General features: G+C 44.2%; 1 protein-coding gene across 1 annotated transcript in view; it reads right to left on the reverse strand.

Annotated features, from left to right (window-relative positions):
• Positions 1 to 21,730: 21,730 nt before the first annotated feature.
• The window catches only part of LOC110478368 (uncharacterized), a 35,181-nt gene continuing 33,111 nt past the window's right edge, over positions 21,731 to 23,800 (reverse strand). Inside the window, exons 5-6 of the mRNA XM_085588116.1 lie at positions 22,774 to 23,379; positions 21,731 to 21,991 (exon numbers count right to left, since the gene is read on the reverse strand). Of these exons, the coding sequence (XP_085444242.1) occupies positions 23,350 to 23,379 (30 nt within the window). The 3' untranslated portion in view covers positions 21,731 to 21,991; positions 22,774 to 23,349. The remainder of the gene's footprint in view (positions 21,992 to 22,773; positions 23,380 to 23,800) is intronic.

A 23,800-nucleotide genomic window follows, 5' to 3' on the forward strand; every position in this document is an offset into this window, starting at 1 on the left:
CACAGCCTCTGGACTGAGGGCAGAAATGTTCCCACAAGTAATAGAAGACTAAAAAAGAAGTTCTTCCAGAGTGTGATAGTTGTGGGTATCCAGTGAAAGTGGAACTACAATGTTCTGTTTGTTTCTAGAATTTTAAATGGTCAAAAGGTGGTGCTTCCCACTGATGGTGGCTGAAATCTGTGTGTCACCAGCACGCACTAGTCCCCTGAGTGCTTATGGAGTGCACACAGTTGCACACGTGCTCACGCCCAGAAATGAATGCACGGCTGGATAAAGATGTATATATTAATATATATATTATACATTAATATTAATGTCTATTAATAGGTGTATGTGTACATTTAAGCTTTTGAAAAACCCTGATATAAACTTTAAAATTACAATGTTTTTCAAAAGAAAGATGTAGGAATATTAAAAGGAGTCAGTTTATTAGTATCTAGAGTGCATGGGTTCAGATATCTCAGCCTTTAATAACATTAGGTGATTACTCTTAGAGACAAAAATCTAGCCTGGGGATGGCATTGATCTAATAAATAGGGCATCTACTCAAGTGTCAGGAGTCCAGGCTAGGCCTGTTTGAGGGGAAGTCAGTAGGAAATGTTGAGGGAATTGGTTTTTTAGCTTCAGTCTCACCCCTCAGTCAGTATTGATCTGTAGTTTGGCTTTGTACAACTTATTTTTCATTCTTTGATCTTAATTTTTTTTCTCTCCCATCTATCATCTGCCTTATCTGCAGATACAGAGAACTGTTAAGAGCTCTACTTACCATTCTTTTGTGTGTTGGGTACTGAGACCTAAATTTTGGTCAAGCCATGTGATACTGTCTTAGCAATAGTAACATACTGGCACAGTAATGAACAAGTGACAAGCAGTTTATTTATCCCTAGGGTCTTTTCAAAATTGAAGAGGAGTTTAGGACTTAATAAAAACTGGATATTCTAAGAGTGCACTCTGTTTCTGATGACTCATATCAAATCCTGCATTAACATTATAAATTTTATAAATGGTAGTATCAGAAATTCCTTACTGTAAACTGTACATTTTCCTTTTTATGAAACTCGTGGTTCTAGGCAGTAAGACATTTATTCAAATTATTCTTGTTTTTAAGACTCCTCTAAATTACCCCAAATCATCTCAAACCCAACTGAGATGCAATTGTAATTTGAATTTCAAATTCTTTTGAATTTCAACCTGTAAGACACAAGACCTGGAATACCAGGTTACAGACTGCTGGAGGGAAGAAGGGCACAGAAAATGGCAAATTAATTATTTGAATGTCTAAGTGGGGGTTTTGCATTTATAAAGGCCACTAACTATCCAGAGAACCATGAATAGTAGTGCAGTACTTAGCTTCAGGCTCTTCTTAAAGTTTCATGTGACAAAAAGCACAGAATTTTCCTCTTCCCTGACTCTAAAAAAATTGCTTTTTGTCTTTGTAGTGTTTGTAGTGTTCATAGTATTCTACATGGGAAATAATAGGCACTAAATCCAACAAATAATGGAAAAAAATCATAGGCATGACATGTGAGAAAAATGGACAGTTTCACACATTGAAACACATTGAAAGTGTAAGTAGAAATGAATAAATGTTATGAAATACCATCAGCTGTTGTTAGCCTGATCCTGACTTGTTTCAAATCAATGGCAAAACCCATCAAATGTCAGTGGCAGCTGTCTTTCTTTACTGAGAGATGTTAAAACCTAGGATGCACATCTGTACAGACCAACAGACAGGCCTTTAGCATGTTAGGCTCTTCTTCATGATGGGCCCCTTTACTTTTTTTGTAGATCTTGTGCTGCACACAGTTGTGGTGTTTAAATAGGAGAAGATCCTTTAGTCAGAATGATGTGTCAAACACCACTGTACTGTGAATATTCTGTAAACAACTGAGGCAAATGATAACATTCTGTGGAACTGGAGACTGCCATTCCACCATTCCATGGGGGGTCTGAGGTGGTCTGTTGGTGGATGGGTTACTGCCCCAGTATCTCCTGGACTCTATAAGCCTGATTGGTTTTCATCTGTTGGATTTGGCTGTTCCTATTTACCACAGTTGTTCTCAGCCTTGCTGACTGCTGTATTTTGAACCATTTGTGGTTTAGAGGGAAGAGAAGCATGGACAAAATCTGAGCTGCAAATCTAGTTTGGGATTGTTCTTGAGGCTAAAAAAGAACTGTGGATTTGGAAGTCATCATGAGGCAACTACCATGTTTTGGCAGTAGTGATGAATTACTGCTGCAAGAACAAGGCTTTTAGGGAAGGCACAGAGCAGACCTGGGTTTGGGCCATAGTTTTAAAACCACGAAATCAATCCTGGCTTTAGGATAAATAAGTCAGGTTGGTCTGTCTTTTCTTTCTCAGTTTGAACGTGAAACAGTTTGTAAACTGTTGCTATTTAGCTAATACACTGGAATGCAGTGAAATTTAAAGACACGCAGTGTTTCTTCAATTTGATGTATAAATAGATTATGGCATTTTCAGCATTCCAGTCTTATGATCAAGTGGAATCCAGATCAGGTTTCATTTAACCTAGTAAAGAGAGAAGTGTGAATGGTTTCAGATAGCTCATGTGGCATTCAGCAGCATACTCTCTCATATATTTTAAACTCATATTGAGTAAAGTGTGATAACAGTATTGGAGAAAATCCACATCTCTTTGATAGACTTGGTATGTCTGAAATCTTTCTGTTTGGCTTGATTTTATTTTAATGGATTTTTCAATAATTCATTGCTGGATTTCCTAGAATCTAGGTTGCTCATTTTCTTGAAAACATCTGCTTTGAACAGTAAGTAATCACTTGGCTTTGTGTGTAAACCATTCTTCAGACTTTCCACCAGCTTTATCAATTACATCTCACTGTTAAAAGCATGAATAGTGGCAGGGCACTTGTTTTTAATATGTTGTCTAAGCAAAAAAAGGGAACATAGACAAACTTCAGAGAGCTTGTCAGATACTTTAAATAAGTACTATGTGGCACAATTTGATCTGTAGTTATAAATCCATTTTCAGGGCTGAGTTCCTAAAGGACTTATATAATACTTGGGGTAGAAGACTAAGAGGAAGTGTGGAGAGGAAAGATGGTCTGTTTTTAAGATGAGAGAGCAGTTACAGAGTAGATATTAAAGCCATTGCAACTCCAAAATAATAATGTTCAGGTGGCCTATTTAAATAGACTTCCCAGGGAGTCCCGATTGTCCGGAGTGGTGGTGTCTGTGCTAACAGCCATCTGCTTGGTTCAGGTGTGTGGGATGCTCAGGTTCCAAGGGGAATGTGTACCTGCACCCCTCACATTTCACTTCCAGAAGTGCAATGCCCTTTCTTCTCCTTTTACTGCCAAGCAGGAATTCAAAAGCAGAGATCAGAGCTGGATAAATAAAGGTGTGGGGACACATGTACATATTTAAGTTCTGAGCAATTTTTGACAGCTCTGTTGCTACCACATCATGCAGGACATGAAACAGCAGTCAGCCAAAACTGGTTCCCTGGCCTTTTCTGCATAAACATGTTTCAGAAAACTTACAGTCTAGATTAGCTCTAACTTTCCTACAAAAGCACAAACGTGAGGTTTGTAGTGGATAGTGGATTGATGGATTTCCTGTCTCCACATGGAATCTGTATGCAAAATATATAGCAAAAAAAATAGTATTTATGTAGCTAATTCTTGTTTTTCTCATCCAACTGTAGAGCTATCAATGTCTGTCACTGCATCTACTGAAATACTCATGCTGCCAGACACTAAAAAGATGTGGTGAATATAAACCTAAATTCACTTAGTGTAAATCTCTGCTTTTCTGCTGTTAATTTTGTTTTAAAACTTACATAAGTAGTTCTGCTGAAATTCACTAAAATAGAATCATCAGAAATTGAGAGCTTGCTAAGCAAAACTAAAAGTGTTTGGGGTAGACAAATAATAGTTGTTTACGAAGACCTGTATTTTGTATTGTTATTATTATTTTATAATTGAGCACTTCTATTACAAATATGAATAAAAGGCACAACTTGTCCCTTTTTAATGCTGAAGAAGTGATCTCACTGTGTATCAGGTCTGCAAATTCAAACCATTTTCAGAGGTCTGGTTTGGGGCCTGAGAAAAAAGGGAAAATAGAACCTTTGAGGAAGTGAATGTTCTGACATTTTTCAAGTAAACTGATGGAAATTATACAAACTATTGGGTTAAATGAAAAATACCACAATAATTAAATTACACTACTAGGATTCCCAAAGTAACTACCTGTTTCATGGCAAGTCCTAACAGATTCTCCATGAGAAGTCTGATGAGTGGAATTGTCCCGTAGGTGTTAAATGGTGTGGGAACACTTTAGTAATGCATTGCAAAGAGGTGATGTACTCAGCATCGTCATTTGGAGCATTTTTTCCTCAGTTGCACTATAAATAATTCCATATGGATAAAAATTAGTTCATAAATTCTACAAGTTAAGACTAGGAATTTTCAGGCTTGTATTCTGTTAAGACATCTGAAAGTTATTAAAAGTTCTCAATATGGAATTGTCCCCAAGAAGGGGAGCTGTGGTCTCTGTGGACTAGTCAGGACATAGAGACTCCCTCCAAAAGAAGGGGAGGGGATTGTTTGGTGTTTTTTCGACCACAGTCCCACTTGATGTTGTTTGCATGAACCTGGCAGCACCTGAAGGGAACTCGTGGATGTTCAGGTGTTTTTTGCACACTTTGCAGCAAGTGTGGTGTGGCAGCTGCCAGGTCAGGGTGGGGAAGGATCTGCACAAAATGCAGCAGATGCAAACCAGGCAGGGGAACAGCAGAACTGGGCTTTGGCTTTCTTTCAGTAAATAAGTAAATTCTTTTATTCAGTATTAAGTCATAAACAATTTTTAAATGATGCAGTCCTACAAAGAAAATATCAGCTGAAGAAAGAGGGAATAGGGTTTTTGTGATTTTCTCGGTCTTCTGGTTGTGTTATGCTGCCATACAAAAGCCACTCAGTTCCTCACCTTTCCCCCTCAGTGAGACATCAGATTTCAGATCTTACTATGAATTGAGCACTGTCTAGATCAGAGATGTTCTGGGTTTTTAAGTTTCAAGACATTTCTCCACCTAATTAACTCGGAGCTGATTTTTTTCGTCTCAGCCGGTGCCTGGATCAAGGGCGGTCAGCAGTGAGCTGACACTGCCCTGTGACAAGAGGTGGCACGGCGCTGCCCAGGGAGGGCACGCAGGTCTGACAGCAGCTCGCCTTCTGCCGTGGGGCTGTTTGCCTGACACCCGTGTGGCCAGCCCCAGCAGCCCTCATGGCTAGCAGCTGATGGAACGCTGGGGCTGAGCCAGCGCAAAGGGCTGGGCACAAGGTGAGAGCTGTGTGGAAGTTTGCTGAAAGAAAGGATGTAGGCTCTGAGAAAATATCCCTGTTGGAGGTGGAGACTGGGGTGGTGGACATGTTCCTGCTCTTCTCTGCCTGGCTGAGGGGACTGTGGCAAGCAGCTCCTGCAGCCACAGCAGGGCCTGCTTTGTGCTCTGACAGTGACATGTGCCTCTCTGTGTCAGGGTGGCACTCAGGGCGAGCCTGCCCAGGCACAGCCTGCTCTGCCTGCCAGGGAGTCACATCAGCCAGGTCTGTGGGAGTGCACATAGGTCAGAACAAGCCAAGGAAGAAAAATGATGTGGAAGCATATTTCAGCATTATGTGCTGAAATACAGTGTGGTTTTATTCTACGTAGCCCAATATCACAGTTAACCTGTGCAAATAGTTCTGTGTTTACTCATGTGGGAAAAGACTTTTATAATGGTAAGTAAATACCTAGTAGGATAGATTTAGCATGTGGGAAGGCTCACAGTGAGCTTTGTAAGAACATGAAGGTTGAGTAATACCAAAGTACACACAAGCAGCAGAAAGGGGGTAGTTTTTCTTTTAAAGTTAAATTTCTGCACACAGGCATGCTGCTCAGATTAGCATGGTAGTACATGCAGAATTTATTTGAAATTTCTCTTTTCTAGAACACAGACATTTAAATATATTTTCCTAGGGCACAATGCATAAGGAAATACCCATTTTCTTCCAGTGTACTTCCCAGAACCAGGCCTTAAACACCATTTTTCACCTCATTGTTAAAAGAATTATGCCAGCTCTTCTGTATCATGAACTGTTTCTGGAGTGCTGCTTTTGTGAAGGGTACACAGACACATCTCAGTTTCTGTTGAAATGTAATTAACAGGTGGATTTAAAGCAAATTTTGTGGAATTTCCCCAAGCTTTATAAATAATACCTCCTAGTTTTTTTCAGACAATAAAACTAAATTGGAAATTATTCCCCTTTACTCAGAACTTCAGACCCAGTCAGTGCCCAAAGTAAAATCTGACATTTCTTGATCTCCTGCCTAGTCCTGTGAACACTGAGCAGTGCCCTGTGTAAGCTCTCTTGAGGATATTTTGCAGTGTATGATGCATGTTGCATTAGTCTGTTGTTTCTGCATGTTTTTGCAGATGAATGTAGGATATGGGGTGAAAAAGTGATTTTAAATGTTAAATGACTAAAGGATTTTTAAGCCTTTACTTCTTGATGGTGTTTCTAAGACAAGGGAAACAAGGTTCTGTTCTGCATGTAGAAGAGGTGATGCACAGCAGAAACTTGCAAAGCTGGAGTTGAAGTTGAGCAAGGAGAAGAGAGATGCTTTCAGTACCCTCCCACATTTTTTGTTTGTATCTTTCCCTATCAGAGTTGCTGTCTCATTCCCGCTTCCCCCTCTGTGTGTGTGCCAGCAGAAGGAATGTGCTGGGTTCAGTGTGAGATCCTCAGTGGATGGTCAGTGCTGCTGGCTGCCACGAGCCACAGGGGCTCCCAGAGCTGCTGGCCATCAAAGCTCTCGAGCACAGCACTTGCAGGACTGCAAGCCAGAGCCACACACTGCCAGGGGTTTGACATCACAGTGTGCACTGGAGTCACATCAGCTAAAATCACTTTAGATAGAACTGGGTACATCTGGAATTTTGCTCCCAAAGACAAGCTGTGAGATGTGAAATACAGCCAGTGGCAGGAACCTGACAGGGACCTGCATTCTGTACAAAGAACCCCAAGTGACAAGTCCATATGGCTTTTCCCTGTGGAATATGGACTGTGGATTGAATCCTCCTATGACTCATAGCACACAGGTAGGATCCCTGTAACCCTGTCTTCACTTTGTGAAATTAGAATTTAACTTTGTAAATCATTAGACTTAACACTTTTCAGACTCCTCTTGCTGAAATACTAAAATGAAACCCACACCCCAGTAATGTCTGCTGGCCCTTGTTCCACCTGGGCACACTCTGCTGCAGGGGTTACTGGCACTGGCCCACTCAGCTGTAAAAGAAAAAGCTTTCTCACAGGATGCTTCTGGTAGGATCATGACTTCTGGACAATCCCTCTTTTTTGAAATTATGTTTATAGGGAGTAGCACATGGTAAATTAAGACATTTGGAGAGCTGCAAATCCAAAGCTGGGTACTGTACAGCAGTGATGTTCTGGTCTGTAAGCAATCTATCCAAGCAGAATGCTGGTTCACACACTAACAAAAGGGTTTAATGATGAAAGTGATCAGAATCTGATCCATAGCAATGTCACTGCAGGGCTTAACACTTGATTGTACTCAGGGTTCTTCAGGAGGACAGTGGGGAGCAGAAAGGCAGAATATGAGAGGAACTACATGGTGAAAGAATGCACACTGAGGGTTCTTTCCTGCAGCTGCTGAAGCCCACTTTTCTCTCATAACAGTCATTCTTTAAAAAAAGCAAACTGAGAGAAGTGAAGATTTATTGCCTACTCCTTTGATGCCATGGTCTGCTGAAGCATGGAGAATGGTTCTAAGAAGTGGGTTTAGTGTTCTTTTGTGGTAAGTTACAAATGGCACCAAGAATGAGGAAATATGTCTAATCCTTGCATGGACATCAATTGAATCAGTGGTATTGAGTGATTTCTTCATCTCATTGCATCACAGTGACTCCATTTTTGAAATCAGGTTGATGAGTATCAAGCATTGTTCATTGTTTGAGATCTGCAGTTATAAAATAGGAGCAGCATAGGCAGGGTCATGATGCCAGATGCCCCACATGCAGCTCTGGGGTCCTGGCCTGTGGCAGGAGCTGTGTGCTGCCCAGATGGGTTATCCAATAGCCCACAGGAGCTGCCAAGTAGCCACTGGAGATTATGAAAAATCTACTACTCAGAATTAAAAACTGTGGAAAGATCCAAGTTCACTGCAAGACCTCTCCCAAGGCTTCCATATAATTCCTTGTTTGGGGAACATTTTAAATTCATTACCAACATTATTTTTATGTTGCTAATTCCCAGAGCCCTATTCAAGTCTTATGTGTCAAAAAGGGTAATTGTGTTATCGAAGTAGGTCTTCAGAAATTGACTTCTATCTTTGATAGGCAATAGCTGCAGTCACCTGTAGGTGTTTGGGTTTGGCATCAATATAAAAATCTATTTATGCATTCAGCACTTATCTAGATACTGTGTAGTTTACAGTGAGCAAAGGTGTTCAATATGGAGTGTGATCCTTTGGATACTGCCTAAGGAATTGCATTTACAGTTATGCTTGACCCATGCCAATCCTGAGCAATTCCCACCCTTATGGAAATCTCTGTATGATATGACATTTGTTTTCTGTAATCTAGGATGTGCCTTTTTAACCATAACCTTTTTTTGCACACATATGTATGCCTCTAAAATTGTCTGGTTCTGTCTGACAAACATAAGAAATTTTCAGAAGTATATTCATTTTGGGAACATGCACTTATATCTTGAACAAGACTAAATTTATAAGTCTTCAATGTGCAAGGTATGGCTTTCATCCTAAATTTAATTTGATTTTCAGTTCTGTTGAAAAATTTTCTGTACTGATTATAGGGCATGTTAGCTGGATGGATAAAATTTCTAGAGAAAGGGGATTATGTATTTATAAGGATAACAGTAATATTCAGAGTGACATCTGTAAGGGTTATAAAAATAATTAAAAGAGTTGAGTTTAAGAATTAATACATAACCACACAGAATAACAAGTGAGGAGAAGGAAAACGCAATTCCTCTGTTATGCTGTCCTCTCCCTCATAGCCTGGCAGGGTTGGACACCAGACTGGATCCTTTTCTGTAAACAGAATACCTCTTCTGCTCCCAGGTGAGCAGACACCAGTGAGGATGGGCGCTGAGATCTTGCAGTCCCTCATAAACAGTCTGGTTTCACTAGGGAACGTTTATGTTTCTGGCAGTACATGCTGCGAGCCTGGCTGTCTCATGCTGTGGGAAAAGCAGTGTGCTTGTTCTCCTGTGCATTCTTACCTGAGCTTGCCAGTGCCTGTTTGTTCCCTGCAGTTTGCTCTCCAGACAGGCCAGCCCTCTGTCCCTTCCTGTGGAGCAGGGCCCTGGGTCCTGCTTTGCAATGCACAGGAACTGGCACAGGGATAAGATCACGCTGGTTCTGTTTTCTGACCTGAAGGAATGTAAACTTGCTGACCTCATATATCTGCTGACGTTGGCAGATGCTTTTACTCACACCACCTTGTAATTCAGCATTATGCATACTCCTCACACTGCACAAGTGGTGCCATGAGATGTCATTGGTGTGAGATGCCACCATTCCATGAAGCAGAAAAGCAAATTCCTCAGGTAGGCTGACCAAGGTGAGGGATAGCCCCGAGGAGGCACAGTGTCCCTCATTCCCTGGCAGGCCCACGAGAAGGAACCTGGCTACTGTGTTATTTTGTGCAGACAATGCCTCAGAAGCTACAGTGTGATGGGCAACAGAGTCTCTAAGCCCACCACCTGAGTCCAGGTGAGCTGTGGGGAAATCCTCTTGAATATTGAGACACCAGGTACCTGCCTCCATAGCTTCCTCCCTGCAGGCGTGGGAGCCCACATGGAAGGTGCCTCATTAATTCCTTTTGGAACATACTCATTACTGGTGTGACTTCCACGCAGAAGTCTGCTATCAGCAAACCTCACAAGTGTGCAAACTGCATCCGCTGTCTTACCTGAAACCTGTCTTCTCCACACTCTGTTGCAGCTCAGGTTGGCCCCAGGGGCAAATCTGTGACATTCCATTTGAACATGGTTCCACATGAAGGTGATATGACCCCCTGTTCCACTGGGGTAGAGCAGGGTTTCTGAATAGGATCCAGCTCTGAGCAATGCATGGAAAGAACAGATCGTCCCTTACAAAACTGCAGTCGCCGCTGAGGAAGCGAGAAGTTGGCACTAACCTCTTATCATATATCCTCATTTTCTCCTATAAAAGGGGGGGCTGGGGCACCACATTTCTGAGTCATTAGGGAATATGTCTGCATTGTGCTATACATTATTTATCTTTACTTTAATTTCAGAAGCTGTAGCAATACGGGTCATGATTTACATCTGTGGTAGGTTTAGTAGAAAGAAGAAGCAAACAACTGTTCTTGACATTTTAAGTGCTTTTTAGCAATCTTACTATCCAGACAAACCAATATTACTTTGAAAGCGACTGTGGAAATTCACAAACGATAATATAAGTCAGAGACAATTATAAACATGTAAAACAAACAAAGGTGGTGTTTTCTAAACATGAGTCTAAGGGCTGACCACTGGTTCTCCATCATATGCATTCCAAAAGGTCCATGGATATGCTATAAAGAGTAAATCTGTATATATAGCAAAAATTTTAAAATAAGTCATAGTTACATGCAAAACTTAAACTTCTCTTTTAAGGATGACTGGCTGAGAGCCTTATCTCCCCAGGAGCAGTTACCAACTCCAGTGAGGATAGATGTGGGAGCAGGGGGACCTGAAGTCAGGTCCAATTCTTGTTTGCTTATTCTAGCAAAGAACCTTCTTAGAACAGTAAGAAAAAGCTCCTTATTCCTGCAAAACTTGTGGCATTATCCCCTGTAACCTTCCCAAGGGTGGGGAGTCACTGCCAGAACCTTTGCACAGCTTCCCTCTGAGGAGTCATCACAAGCCCTGGCATTTCTCAGTGCAGAACCAAGTTACACCCTGCTTCAGAATGCAAAGGGTTATTGCTGTAGGAATAAATCCTCTTTCTGAGAAAGAAAGCATAGAATGAAGCAGGGCAATGGAAAGATTTGGTCTTGTTCCTGCTGCAAATGCTTAAAATGCACAAGACTGAATTATCTAGCATGTCAAGGGTCTGACAAACCCGGCAGTTTTAATCAATGGCTTCTGTTCAGCTGTCAGAATCCAGTGGGTCTGCTCACAAGACAGAGTGATGACAGATCAATCTCCACTGACATCCTGTATAGGTGCCTTTAGAGTAGTAAAACATACATTTAAAAATTTATACTTAGGCATGTGCACAAAACTTGAAGTCTTTCACAGGTGCTCAGATTTGTATCTCAATTACAGATTCCCTTCAGTGAGGCATGCAATTTAAATCCCCAAACCAAGTCAAACATGACACAAAAATGATTAATTATTGAACAAAAACATATCATCATGACTATCAGTGGATAAAAAGAAGAGGGGAGTTTCACCACTGCAAATACAAAATTCACAGTTTTAAGACCTAGAGCAAGCTTGGAGCTTTTCTCATTAGCCAGAGGAGTAATGGATTTTGGAATCACTACAATGACTTAACATGGCTTTGGGTGCTATCATTTTGCTTTGCAGTGACAGAGACTTCTGCAGGACAAAAATGTGGAATCCCAACCTAAAATCTCCCATTGCAGAGGTAATGTCTTTAACCTCATATGGAGCCAGGCCTGGCCACCTGCTCAGGAATGCAGCTGAAATGCAGCAGTGACAGCAAGCCAGCCCTTTCCCTGCAGGTGTGCCAACAGGGACGGCTGCTGGGGCTTTCTGAGGGGGGCTCAGAGCTCCCTTTGGTAAGGAACCTCTGTTTCCTATGGGATACACGCATGACACATGCAGGGCAGCAGTTCTGTCTGACCAGAACCCTGCACTGCTCGGCTGTCCCAAAGGCAGTGAGCGAGCTGTGCTCCTGACCGTGGTGCACAGTGGGTGCAGCTGAGAGCAGCAGCTCTAAGCTGTCTGTACCCCCTCTCTGCAGCTGCCCTTCTGCTTTGGAGGAGGTTCTTGTTCAGAGAAGGTTCCCTGAAAGACCTTTGCTTTGTAGGAGAAAATAAATGTACTCTGGCCAGCCTGGGGACCCCTGCTTTTAGGAGAAGCCGTAGTAGACCTTTGGGAAACAGCCTTCACCTGTGTTCTGTGGGCTGTGGATGAGAGTTTCTGTGTGCCTCTGACGATGTGCAGAGAGATGTGCAATAACACCCTCACAGGGAAACACAGCAGAGAGCACTTCCAGCAATGGGCTAAGGGCAACAAGCTGTGCATTCTCTCTCTGCTGGGCAGCTCTTATCTCCATGGCTTCCTCAGGGACAGGAACTACGTGTGACTTGCACCTCAGCTGAGCACGTAGCCAGTGGGAAAAGCACTCCTGGCAACAAAGAGAAAGCAAGAAAGTGAAAAGTGACAGAAATGGCCCTTCAGGTTAGCACTTGTCTCCGTATCACCCCTGAAAGTGAACTCGTGTGTCCTCCGAGGATCCATTCAGTGAGATCCTCACTGGGTTTCCCTGTGCACACACACTGGCCCTGTGTGAGCACCTCTTGTGCAGCTGCTGGCAGATTTTGGAGGCTCTGAACCCATGACCAAAAATAGGTGGGTCTGGTTTCCCTAGCCATCGTGTTCAGTGTTACACATGCCATGATGATGAAGCACTGTAAATCATGAGTCTGCTCACATTCACTGATAAACCAGTCATGCAGAAGGTTCCTTGGAGTAGGAATTCAGCAGAAGGCATTTCACATCTGTCAGAAATAATTCAAGGGTGTGGAATGACTAATTGGGAACTGCATGAATAATCAAGACTTCATTTTCAGCAAGACAAAGCCATGAACTTTTGTCTGGCACATCAGTAAGGAAAACGTTCCCTTTGTTAAGGCCCATGTTCTGGGGACTGATGCTAGCAAAAATACCTGGAGGGATTTTTGTGATGACCACAGAGTGTCCACTTTTAAAGTGCAGCTTGTAACTCTAGCTAAAGGACAGAGCTATTTGAGAAGCAGATGATGCTACGTAAACCTTAAAAATAAAGGATTAAATTGAAAATAAAGACATAAAATTTGAGAGTAGAATAAAAAAAATGGAAAATTAAATCAGCCTAAGCCAAGGTTTTTAATATTAAGCAAGGACTCAGATCTTTCCCTTGGCCAAGTCTAGAAACCAACCACTGGTCTGCCAACCACTACTGGTTCCCACTTGTGTGGAAATGAGGAGCTGGGGTTCCTTTTTTTTCCCTAGACTGCAGAACAAGCAACAATAGGAGTTGGGCTGGTCTGAGGTTTTGATTTGCTGTGCCATGTAAGAACAATAATGAGAAAGGGAGAGACAGGATCATTTTCCATCTAGCCTGTGCCAGCTTCAGAGCCCAGGCACCCAGGGTCAGCTGAGGCCCTCAGCTTGTTCCATCAGAGCTCCCAGGTACTGCATCCCTGCACACAGAGCTGTCTGGCCCAAGAACTCTGAGAGCTGTAAATACTGGCAGCACTCAGGGACTGGAGACTTGGCAAATGTGATAAATGGCAGGAGAAGTTTTAAAGCTGAGCACAGCCTGGAAGAAAGCTTGTGAACTCTGGTCACAGGTTATAGAACAGACAAAAGCATGACAAACAAGGGATATTGCTGGATTTCTATGTGTACTGAAGTCCAGAGATTGTCATTACAGATAAGGTATTTCCAGAATAATTTTTCTTCATGCAAGTTGTAAAATACCTTCCAAAAGTACTGGTTAGGTGACAGAATCTGCTCTTTCAAGGACAGGGCTAGGGCTAAAACCATCATGACCACAACTTGCCAGCACATCATATAACCTTATCCCATGTGAATCACGCCGTGAGTGGGAGCTCCAAGAGCTGAGTCCATGAACAAAGCATGTCTTGGAGCAGGGTGAGGAATGAAGAGGCGTGTGCTGGAAGGTGTGGCAGGTATGTGTGAGCTGTTAATGACCATGCTGAAGAAATCCTGGTGATGCAGAGGTGAAGGAGTCCAAGAACTGGAGGAGTCCAGAACCCATGCTGTAGGATCAGCTGAAGGATGGATCTGCATCCATGGCAGCTGCCGCAGGTTCATGGAAATGCTGTTCAGCAGCAACACTTCTGAATCTCACACTAGCAGCAGCTATGGGCCTGCACTGGTATTATCTTAATTTTCAAAGACTTTATCATGCTTTTCAGAGCCATCCTATCTTTCATTTGAGAACTCACTGGATAGGGCGCTCCATGGCTACTACCAATGTTCTCTGAACCAGCCTCTTTGAAGGTGACCTCCTCCACTTACAAGTGAAGAAAGGCAGAAAATGAGAGTTTAATGGGTGGAACTCTGGATGGAGCATGGATAAACCCAAGAAGTTTAATAGATGAAAAGTGGAAAAACCACAGACTAGCTGAAATTTGCAAAGCTGAAATGCAAAAAGCTTAAGTTCTGCAACTTGAAAAGTACGGAGTCTGTCTATTTGTGAGTCAAAATTGTGGCAGGATCTGACCCTGCCTGCTCAGCCCTGCAGCTGAGGTTCTCTTTCTCCATGTTACAGGCTTCAGCTGTAGCACAGCAAAGGGATTTGCACCATCCTGACATGAACACCGCTCTGCCTGCCTGCACTGCCTCACTGCAAAGAGTGCCTCTGAATTATGGGTGGGCAACATTCACCAAAATGGATTTCCCCAGAAAGTTTGGTGCCATTCACCTTATTTTCTCCAAGGACTTTCTCAACCCCCTTGAGGTCCCATGTCACTGGGGAGGGCTCTAACAATGTACCTGGAACAAGGTACACCTTGCTGGGGAAGTGATCTGTGGGCACAAGTGACCTGGCAGTTGTCCCACCCAGGCTTCACCTGCAGCTCCTTCAGCCAAAGGAAGGATGGGATCAGGCTGCTGGGTGAACAGCACGGTCCTGCCCTGTGTCCAACCAGCACTACATGACCAGGCATGCCACCAACAAACATTCCCAGGAGTTCCAGGCAGGAGATATGCCACGTCCATCTCAATTTTGGTATTTTCCACCCTAAACACTTGGCTAGGTGATTGTTGCTTGGCTTTTTAATTTTTTCTGTGTGGTAACTGAAGATGTTTACTACCAGGCAGGAGTTTTGTTTCCCTAAGGGCAGCAGCCTCAGCTCCTGGAAGCAGGCAGCTTCAGTGGCTATACCGGGCATCTACTGATCTCAGGCCTTGTTCTTTCACCTGTCTTGTCACTGACCTGTGTCTGCCGGTGCTTAGGGATTTGAATATATGATGCCAACAGCCCTCCCCTCTGGGGAGGTGCAAAGGAAACACCAGATGTTGATTTCTAGTTGTCTCTGTTCACATTTTGTACTGGAAATTCACTGATAGCCATTCAAGCATGAAATGCAGTGATTGTTTGGAAGGTGGCCAGAAAACACTGACATTCTGGGAGCAAGTTATCTTTCTGCAGTTTGTCTAGCAGAGAGGCAATGTGGTTCAATGAAATTTTTCTCCCTATAGCCTGAGGTGATGCTGGTTGCTTCAAGTCATAAGCAGCGAAATCTCAGGGCTATGAAACCCTACAAGCCAGGAGCGGCACCTGTGTTAATACAGAAAGACACAGAGTTTGTTTCTGACCCATTTCCATGTCATAGGGTATTATAATTCTGTGCTGTTAAGTTGAATCTAGACATGGTTAAGACATGGTTAATGGTGGGGTGAGGCAGCTGGGTGCTCACTGCAGGAGGAGGAGGAGGCTGGTAGGGCAGGGGCAGCTTGGGGCCCACCAGCAGATTTGGCTTTATCTCAGCTGTCACTGTGAACTCTTCAACCCCCGTGCTGAAGGGCTGAACATGTTCAACAGCTCCACATTTGTCTTCTCTCTCACAGACTTTCTCTTCCAAAAATTCTGACTGCTAAGGGCCACAGCCAAGCTGGAAGCCCACTGTCCCCTGGGAACTCCAGCTGGGTAGGGGGCTCTCTCCATTCCCAGGGAGATCAGGTGCCCTCTGTCCCCTGGGAACCCCGGGCCAGCAGTGCAGGGCAGTGCTAGCACAGGTGGGGTCAGCTGCTGGACTCAGCAGACACTGAGCATATTTGCCCAAGGATAAAGCAAGGTAAGTCTCTGGGCTTGTCCATCCCCCATTTAGGGGGCCCAGTCCCTTTACCCTTCTCTGTCCACAAGGTATTTAAAAGCTGGTATTTAAAGGCCCTGGTCCCCTCAGGAGGACACCTCGGGCTGGCAGGATGTGCTGTGGCCACACTGCCCCTGCTGAGCCCCTTGCCCTGCTGCTTTGGTCAGGCACGGCCACTGGCGTCTGGTGGCCACTCAGCTTTACTTTGAGGTATTTAAACTTGGCAAAGTGGCTTTTTTTAGGTCCATATGCATGATCAGGTGGTCACCTGTGTCAATATGTTTATTCACAGATCCTAGCTGCTTTCAGGGACCAGCCTTCTCTAAACATAATTAGGGCTATTTAAGTAGTTGCTCGCAATTACCTGTCTGTTCACACAAAACACTATGAATTCCCTCACTGAGCAGAACTCCAGGTGGAACGAGGGTCAAAAGCAACAAGGACTTTGCTGTTGAGTGCCTCAAATATTTCTATGATCCTACTGTCAATGGATGTTTACTTCTGAAGAGCTGCCCACTATGTCTACTCGGCCATTATGTCAGTTCCCAGAGCAGCAGCTTTACCGGGCACTTTGGCAGCTGTTCCCTGCCAGCCTCCCTCACCCTGGCTCATACTAATTAGGCTGGAGGTATATGCAGCAAAGCCTGATTTGGGGCTGGATGTGAATAGAAGCTTTTCAGCTTTTGTCCTTTTGCTTGCCCTAAAAACTGTGATTTCTGGGATTCCAGCAAGGCCATCACACTGTCTGTGTGAGTGCTGGTGAGCAGAGCTTGGCCCCACACCTGGCCCCAGCGGGCGCTGAGCTATCGGGTCATCTGGAACATGAGTCTCATTTTCAACACCACAATTTTCTCCACACTGATGTTATCTTTGCCATCAGCTACTGGCATGCAGCAGCTCACATATGCCATTAGCAGGTGGCAGAAGACATAAATGGAATTTTCTCTCAGAACATTTCTTCCATTCTTCCTCCCAGACTGATTAAGTGCAAGTTCAAGCTAAAGGCATGTAGTGACTACAGCCCATTCCCAAGCAGGGCCATGGAGAGTTAAAAGCAGGCTCCAGGAGAAATTCTCCATCTTTCAGTCTCTGCCATGGTTAGCTTGTCAGCACCCTGCCCTCCGAGCACGGGGAGTGCAGCTGTGTGTGGCTGCACTCCTCACGCCCTGGTGGCAGCTCCTCAGCCCCTCGGGATCAGCGGCAGCAGAGCCATGGGCGCAGTCGCTGTGGGGAGCTGAGGCACCTGCCCATGGTCTCAGCAAGCTGTGGGAGACTTGGCAGAGCTCTGGGCACTGGAGATGAACACAGAAATTTAAGAATCAGGCAAACAAATTGCCAGAAGAGGCATGAATTCAGGAACACAACGTGTGCACATTGTGTAGCCTCCAAAAGGAGGAGGCGGGAGCATGAGGACCTCCACATCATCCCACAATGATGCTGCTGTGAGCTCAAGCTGACCTGCCTTCCAGCAGAGCCAGTCAGAGGAGCCTGGGAGCTGCTGCTGGAACTGTGTGCCTGAGTGCACTCCTGACTCACCATTCAATTTTGCATCTGGATGTCTTATAGGAGATATAAATGGCTTTTTGAAAAATCTTATTCAGGGTTCTTCTTTTATTCTTAATATGTTTTTTTCCTGTCTCCCACAACTGCAGCAAATCCTGCTCAAAGCCACTCCTGAACTTGATGGAAAATAAACATAATAAAGACCATGGCTCAGAACTCCCTTGGTTTCCAGACCTGACATGAGCATTTATTTTTCATCTATTTTTTTTTTTTTTGTCCCCAAAGGACAATTTCATTCCAGGTTCATGAGCGCGTACTGAAAAACAATAGAACATTTCCAAAATCACAAAATTCAGTGGAGTTGCAAGTCTAATGCTTTGGATCCAAAGCTCAACTTTGGGTTTTTTTCCCCACAAAGATACCTAGATACTTGACCAAATGAAAAGTGCTTCAATGCTACAAGTGCAATTTTTTTGATGCTCTTGTCTGTCTGACCTGTCTCAGGGATTTTGTTTTGTCTGATAATGCAGATGGGGGAAGGGACTGTCACTTGCTTTTGTTCATCAAAATGTTTACATTCCAAGGTTATACAAAATAATTTTCTTCCATTTCATTCCAGCCCACTGTGCTCTCTCATCATATGTGGAAATGCCATTCCCTGGTTTCAAGAAGTCTTTGGGTTTTTGAATGCTGCTTTCCAACAGGGGGGTGGTCTCTGCCCCCTTCCCCCTTTGTTGCTGGGGGTCAGGGCAGTGAAGAGAGCACTGAGCTATTGAAGCCAGACTGCTCTGAGCACCTGGGCACAGCTGCCACTGGAAAGGTGCAAGGGAGAGGCACTTTTGTGCCAACCACAGAAATAATTTCCTTAAAAAAGTATTTAACCTAAAGCTCATTATATATTGCAGCCCCAGATAATTCACTTGTTTTGGTCCAGGATCAGAGCTGAAACTCTGAAGAGGGGCATGGCCAGCCCTGCCATGAGCACAGGCAAGGATCTCCTGTGCCAGATGACCCAGGGCAGAAGGAAAGAAAAGGCAGCAAGGAAAACAGGGGTCGTAATAATTATGTTGTACTGCAGGGAAAAAAGAACTTGTCATCTGGCTAAGAAAGCAAATTCCACTGGATTCTAAATTTCCTACCTATCTCCATGGAACACTTTCTGTCAAGTGCTGCCAATTCCCGAGCGTTCTCCCATGCTCCTTTCTTTTAAAGTTCAAAGTCAAAAGGTGACGTTGAGGTGGCTGCATCTATTTGCCCTTTTCTTCCCTTGAAGCAAACAACTAGTAAAATTCCCTGGCGTATTTTTCTCCAGTCTGAAGTTTCTTTCCTCCATTGCCCTCCTCCATAAAATCAGACCCCTTTTCACACATGGGTGAACCTAGAAAATCATTTAGAGTGGGAAGCACGTGAACCACTTCAGTGAACATCAGGTAATTGTATATCAGAGGCCTTTTGAAAGGTCATCTATTTCTGGGTAATTTTTCCAGCTACTTTCTTTGTGAACTGAAGCTCGCTGGCACCGAGTGAAGAACAGGGTGGCTTTACACACATCTCCAGCTCCCTGGCCCTGTGAATTGCTCTCCCATCACTGTATGGTTCCTTTGATGTTTTCTTTCCAAGATGCCCATCTCCATGTGTCACCTGTTGTGCCATGTTTGCATCATTCACCTGTGTCCTGGGAACAGCTGAGGTTTTCAAACACACTGCTCATTAACATCAAACACACAGAGCACTGGAGTGCTGGTGAACCTGCCTGTCCGTGGTTGCTCCTGGTGCAGTTCTCCTATGACAAGGATTCTAGGTGGGCTCACACTGCAGATTTTCCTTCTCAGCATCATAAATCTGGGTACTATTCCTAACAAACCAATAAACTTTGTGATAATAAATAAGAAACTAAAACATTAATTTAAATGATCTGACAAGTGTTACAACCACAAGATGATCACATAATCCCAATTTCCATTCAAAACCAGACAAAAAATATTAAGCAACACTAAAGAAATTTTATGTTTACAATTTCAACTACAGAAGTAAATAAATTTGGTTTATACTAAGAATGGAAGCACAGAGAGACTTCTCTAGATAAAATTTCTAAAATATTTAAATTTCCTAAACTGATCTTGTTTTCTGAAAAACAACCCAGAATGGAGAAGAGAACAATGACACAGGGTGTACATTCATTAAAGGCTTTTTTAAAGTTGCAAACCTGGCAATCAAGGTCCTGATTTGTCCTCCTGGGAATGCAAGTACAGTCAGCTCCCAGTCCCAGATTCCTAACTGCTGCTCCAGACACTGCCCAGGTTCTGCCAAGTTTGCCTGTGCAGGGTTCTGTTCCTGAGGCTGCATTCCTAGGATCTGAAAACAGCCACCACACAGCTCCAAACATGGCAGTGCTCACAGTCAGACACGTGCAGAGAGGCATGTGAAGAGGCAGGAATAGCTGAAATTTTCATTAAGGAAAACATAAGTGACATATCTGTTTGAGAAAGTGATGGTTATGCAGTGCAAGTGCACCAGAGCCAACCTGCAGAGCTGCAACCTTTGCTGCAGGAGAGTAGGAGTCCAGCTCTGCTCCCATGCCTCATAATTCTTTACTAGTTATTGCAGTTAGTGTTTGGAATGCACTTCACTGTGGAAGCAGCAAAGTCCCATGATATTTTACAGGAAAGAAACATTGATGTGACTCTGTTAAAGAGAGCAAAAGGCATTTTGTGGAATTTTGGATTTGCCTAAGTCCTGTATATTTGTATTCCTTGATACTACTGCAGAGTATAGGAGATGTTAACAGCTGTGCCTTGGCACCAGCACTGGCCCTGGCAGTCTGTGCCAAGGTCATGGCCAGTAGCCCCAGAGTGCTGGTCAGCACCTCACTGACCCTGCACTGAACTGCACTCTCACTGCCACACAACATTAATTCTGACTTATCCATGAAAATGAACAATTTTCCAATGGCAGAATGGACACAAATTGGTGATCTTGGCAGGCTCCAACCAGGTGAAAGCTGACCCCGTTACAGTCTTGTGAGCACGAAGGAATGCCTCAGCCGCTCTTCTGACGTGTAACGGGGCCATAAAGCAGCTCTAACCCCCTGGCACTGCCAGAAAACCTTACACTAACGTGTCTTCAACCACTCTAGGCTGAGGTTGTCGTGAATCTCTGATCTCAGCATGGTACTCATTCCAACGCAGACTCTAGGGCTAACCACAGCAGAGAGAAAAGCAGCTGAGGACACAAAATGCCAGAATATTTTAAGCATTCACTACTAAAATACTTTATAAATTAAAAATGCTGTCAGCATTTACACTAAAATCAAAAGCATCCCTAGTTTTAGGCTTTGTTTTACATTTCGTGCTGAGTTTAACAATAAATATTCAATCACAAGAACTTTGTTTGAAAGTTCAGCAACTTTTCAGACCGCCCAAAGAGAGTTTAAAATGGGGCCTTTCCCAGCAGCCAGACGTGCAGAGGGGCTGTGTGGAATGTGGACGGGCAGCGCCACCACAGAGCCTGCCTGTGGCAAGGAGCTGTGGCCGCATGAATGCAAGAATGAGCCAAGTCGAGGTTTGCTGTGCTGGCTGTTCTCACCCACCGAGGGCCCAGCCCCTGCAGCTCTGCAGAACCTCCCTGCCAGCCCTGCACAGGGCAACACTCACCCAGAGGCCTCATGTGGAAACATCCAGAAGGGCTGGAGCCTGTCTGGTCAGGGATGGCTGCTCTGCTGCCCAGGCACCCCCCCAAGGCCCCTCTGCAGAAGCTGCAACCCCCCCGCCACGCACTGTGGATGGGAGAAATGTCTGAGCTCAGCAGGGCTTGAGGCACTTCAGCACCAGTTCTGCTTGTTAATTAGTGCTCCCCATCCCCAGAAAGCAGCAGTGCTTCACTTCCAGGTGAGCCAGCAAGAGGATGCACCACATTTTGTGGGTGGGACATGGGCATGGGGAGCGTGGGCCCAAGGGAAGTGGGCACTGTCACAGATGGGACACAGGCACTGCTTTGGCTGGGACATTGGCACACGGGACGTGGGCACCACTGCAGATGAGTCATGGGCATGTGCCCACTGCTTTCTTAGTCATTGTACAGACCTTCAGGACCAAAAGTTCTCATCCAGAATGCCAAAGAGCAAATCTCCACACTTTCTTGCAGTAGTTAAATATTTTCTTTATTTATCAGAGCAATATCATTCAGAAATCAAAAGCTCAGGTCCTTCCTCTCCCACTGCAGAGTTCATGTGATACCAGCAACACCCAGAACCAGTGACTCCTCTGCAGCACTCACCCACACCATGGCCATACTCCCAGGGCTGGTGAAGCAGGTTCCCAGGGCTGGAGAGCGAGTCTTTGGGAAGTGTCATCAGTCAGAGGTAAGTGTACCTGTCTTACATATTTGCTGACCCCCTGCAACGAGAGATGAAATGAAACTCATTAAAGTATTCAAAGCAAGGACTAAAAAACATTACTCCAATGAAGAATACCTGCATTTAAAAGAAATTATACAAGTATTATCAGCTGAAGAGGCTGCTGTCTCTTCCAGAACATGCTGCTGCTGACAAGACCTTAACATGTCAGCTGGTATCACCACTAACACCTGAGACAGCAAACAAGAGCTAATCCTTACACCCTTCTTGTGCTAATGACTGCAGGAGATAACTGGTGTCCCTGGCAAGTGTCCCATTTAATTCAATTAACTCCAGCCAAGCCCTGTTGATTGCACTGGCAGTGTCAGAGAATGCCAGAAGCCAGATGGCAAAACCAAGGCAGTCTCCACCATCCCTCTGTGGCCTAGTCCCCAGCAGCCAATCCCACAGGTAACAACTGACCTGGCATCCACAGCAGCTTCTACAAAAGGCTGTGGAAAAGCACCATTGTTTCCTGAAAATGCTTATATTTTTTTTTCTGAGAAAATGCAGGCAACTTATTTCATTGTATATTTTGCTTATTTATTCTGAAATGCTGTGTTACGTGTTGGTTTATGCAGCAATTTCATAGTGTTCCCACCCCCTTCCACGGGTCCAAGCCAGCGTGAAGATCATGTTTCTCCTAACACAAGACAGATGTCTGCCAGCTGATCTAGGGGCACACAGAGCTGCTGGCCCTCCAGGGGACCCTGACACTTGCAGAGATTGAGGTGTCTGAGGTATGAACTGAAACATTCTGATAAACATGAAAAATAGACTAACCATGAAAATTAATCTGCAGGAACGACTGGTATATCCCCTCAGTTGATACAATTTCCAGGTCTGTTTGATAGTAAAAAAATACTTTCCAGATATTTTCTTTTCCCTTTGAACATTCTTCAGCCGTGAGCTTCAACAGGCAGTGATGTATCTGCCAACTCACATTATTCAGTTAAGACGTTTTGAAATAGAAACAGATATGCAGAGAAGTTTCCTTGGTGGCACTTTTGCAATGTAAGTCTGGGATAGCAGGTAAAATCCTGAGATGCCTGTACACTGCCAACATAAATAGAAAGTGTATTTAAAGACAGGAGATTATCCATTCCTTGACAGGGCTGTCATACCTACTCTGTTGTCAGGTCTTAGTAACAGTTTTATCTGAAGGTCAGTCCAGCACAAATAATGCCCAGAAAAGCTCTTCTGCTGGAAAACAAAGCCTTCAAACCTTCAAAAGGAGGTGTAACCATCAGCTTGGACAGTCTCAGAAGCAGCATGAGCCAGTGGAGATTTCTGAAGCATACCAGTCATCTTCCAGCCTTTGTGTATCCTCCAGGATGGCTGAGAGCACAACAGGGAAGCTCAAACAGTTAACATGTCACTGTGTTGCACCTGCAAATCCACCGGAGAACAACAATTATCTTCAAATCAAGCTCAGCTGCTCTATGTCAGCAACTGGCTTCCAAGTCAGAAAACTTGTGTTGTGGGTCCACTCATTAACATTAAATACATGTTTAAATAAACTTCTACATCCTATGGACATTTTTCCCATGCTGTGGCTCCACTGAGTAAAAGTGCTGAGCTCCTGGTACGGATGTTGGCACTCATCTCCCATTTGTTCCCATCTGTGTTTGGTATTCTCCAGAAAAGAACCAACCTTCCCACTGTGCTCCAAACCCAACTGTGCCCAGGTGTTTCCAGGCAGCCCAGGCTGCTCCATCAGGCACCACTTTTACCCCAGTACAAGATCCATGAGGAACAACATGGGGAGAGCAAAGCTGTGCAGAAACACCTGCAAGCAGAAGAATGCCGC

The sequence above is a fragment of the Lonchura striata genome, chromosome 9, assembly GCF_050655825.1.
Source record: "Lonchura striata isolate lonStrDom1 chromosome 9, ASM5065582v1, whole genome shotgun sequence".
Taxonomy (NCBI): domain Eukaryota; kingdom Metazoa; phylum Chordata; class Aves; order Passeriformes; family Estrildidae; genus Lonchura; species Lonchura striata.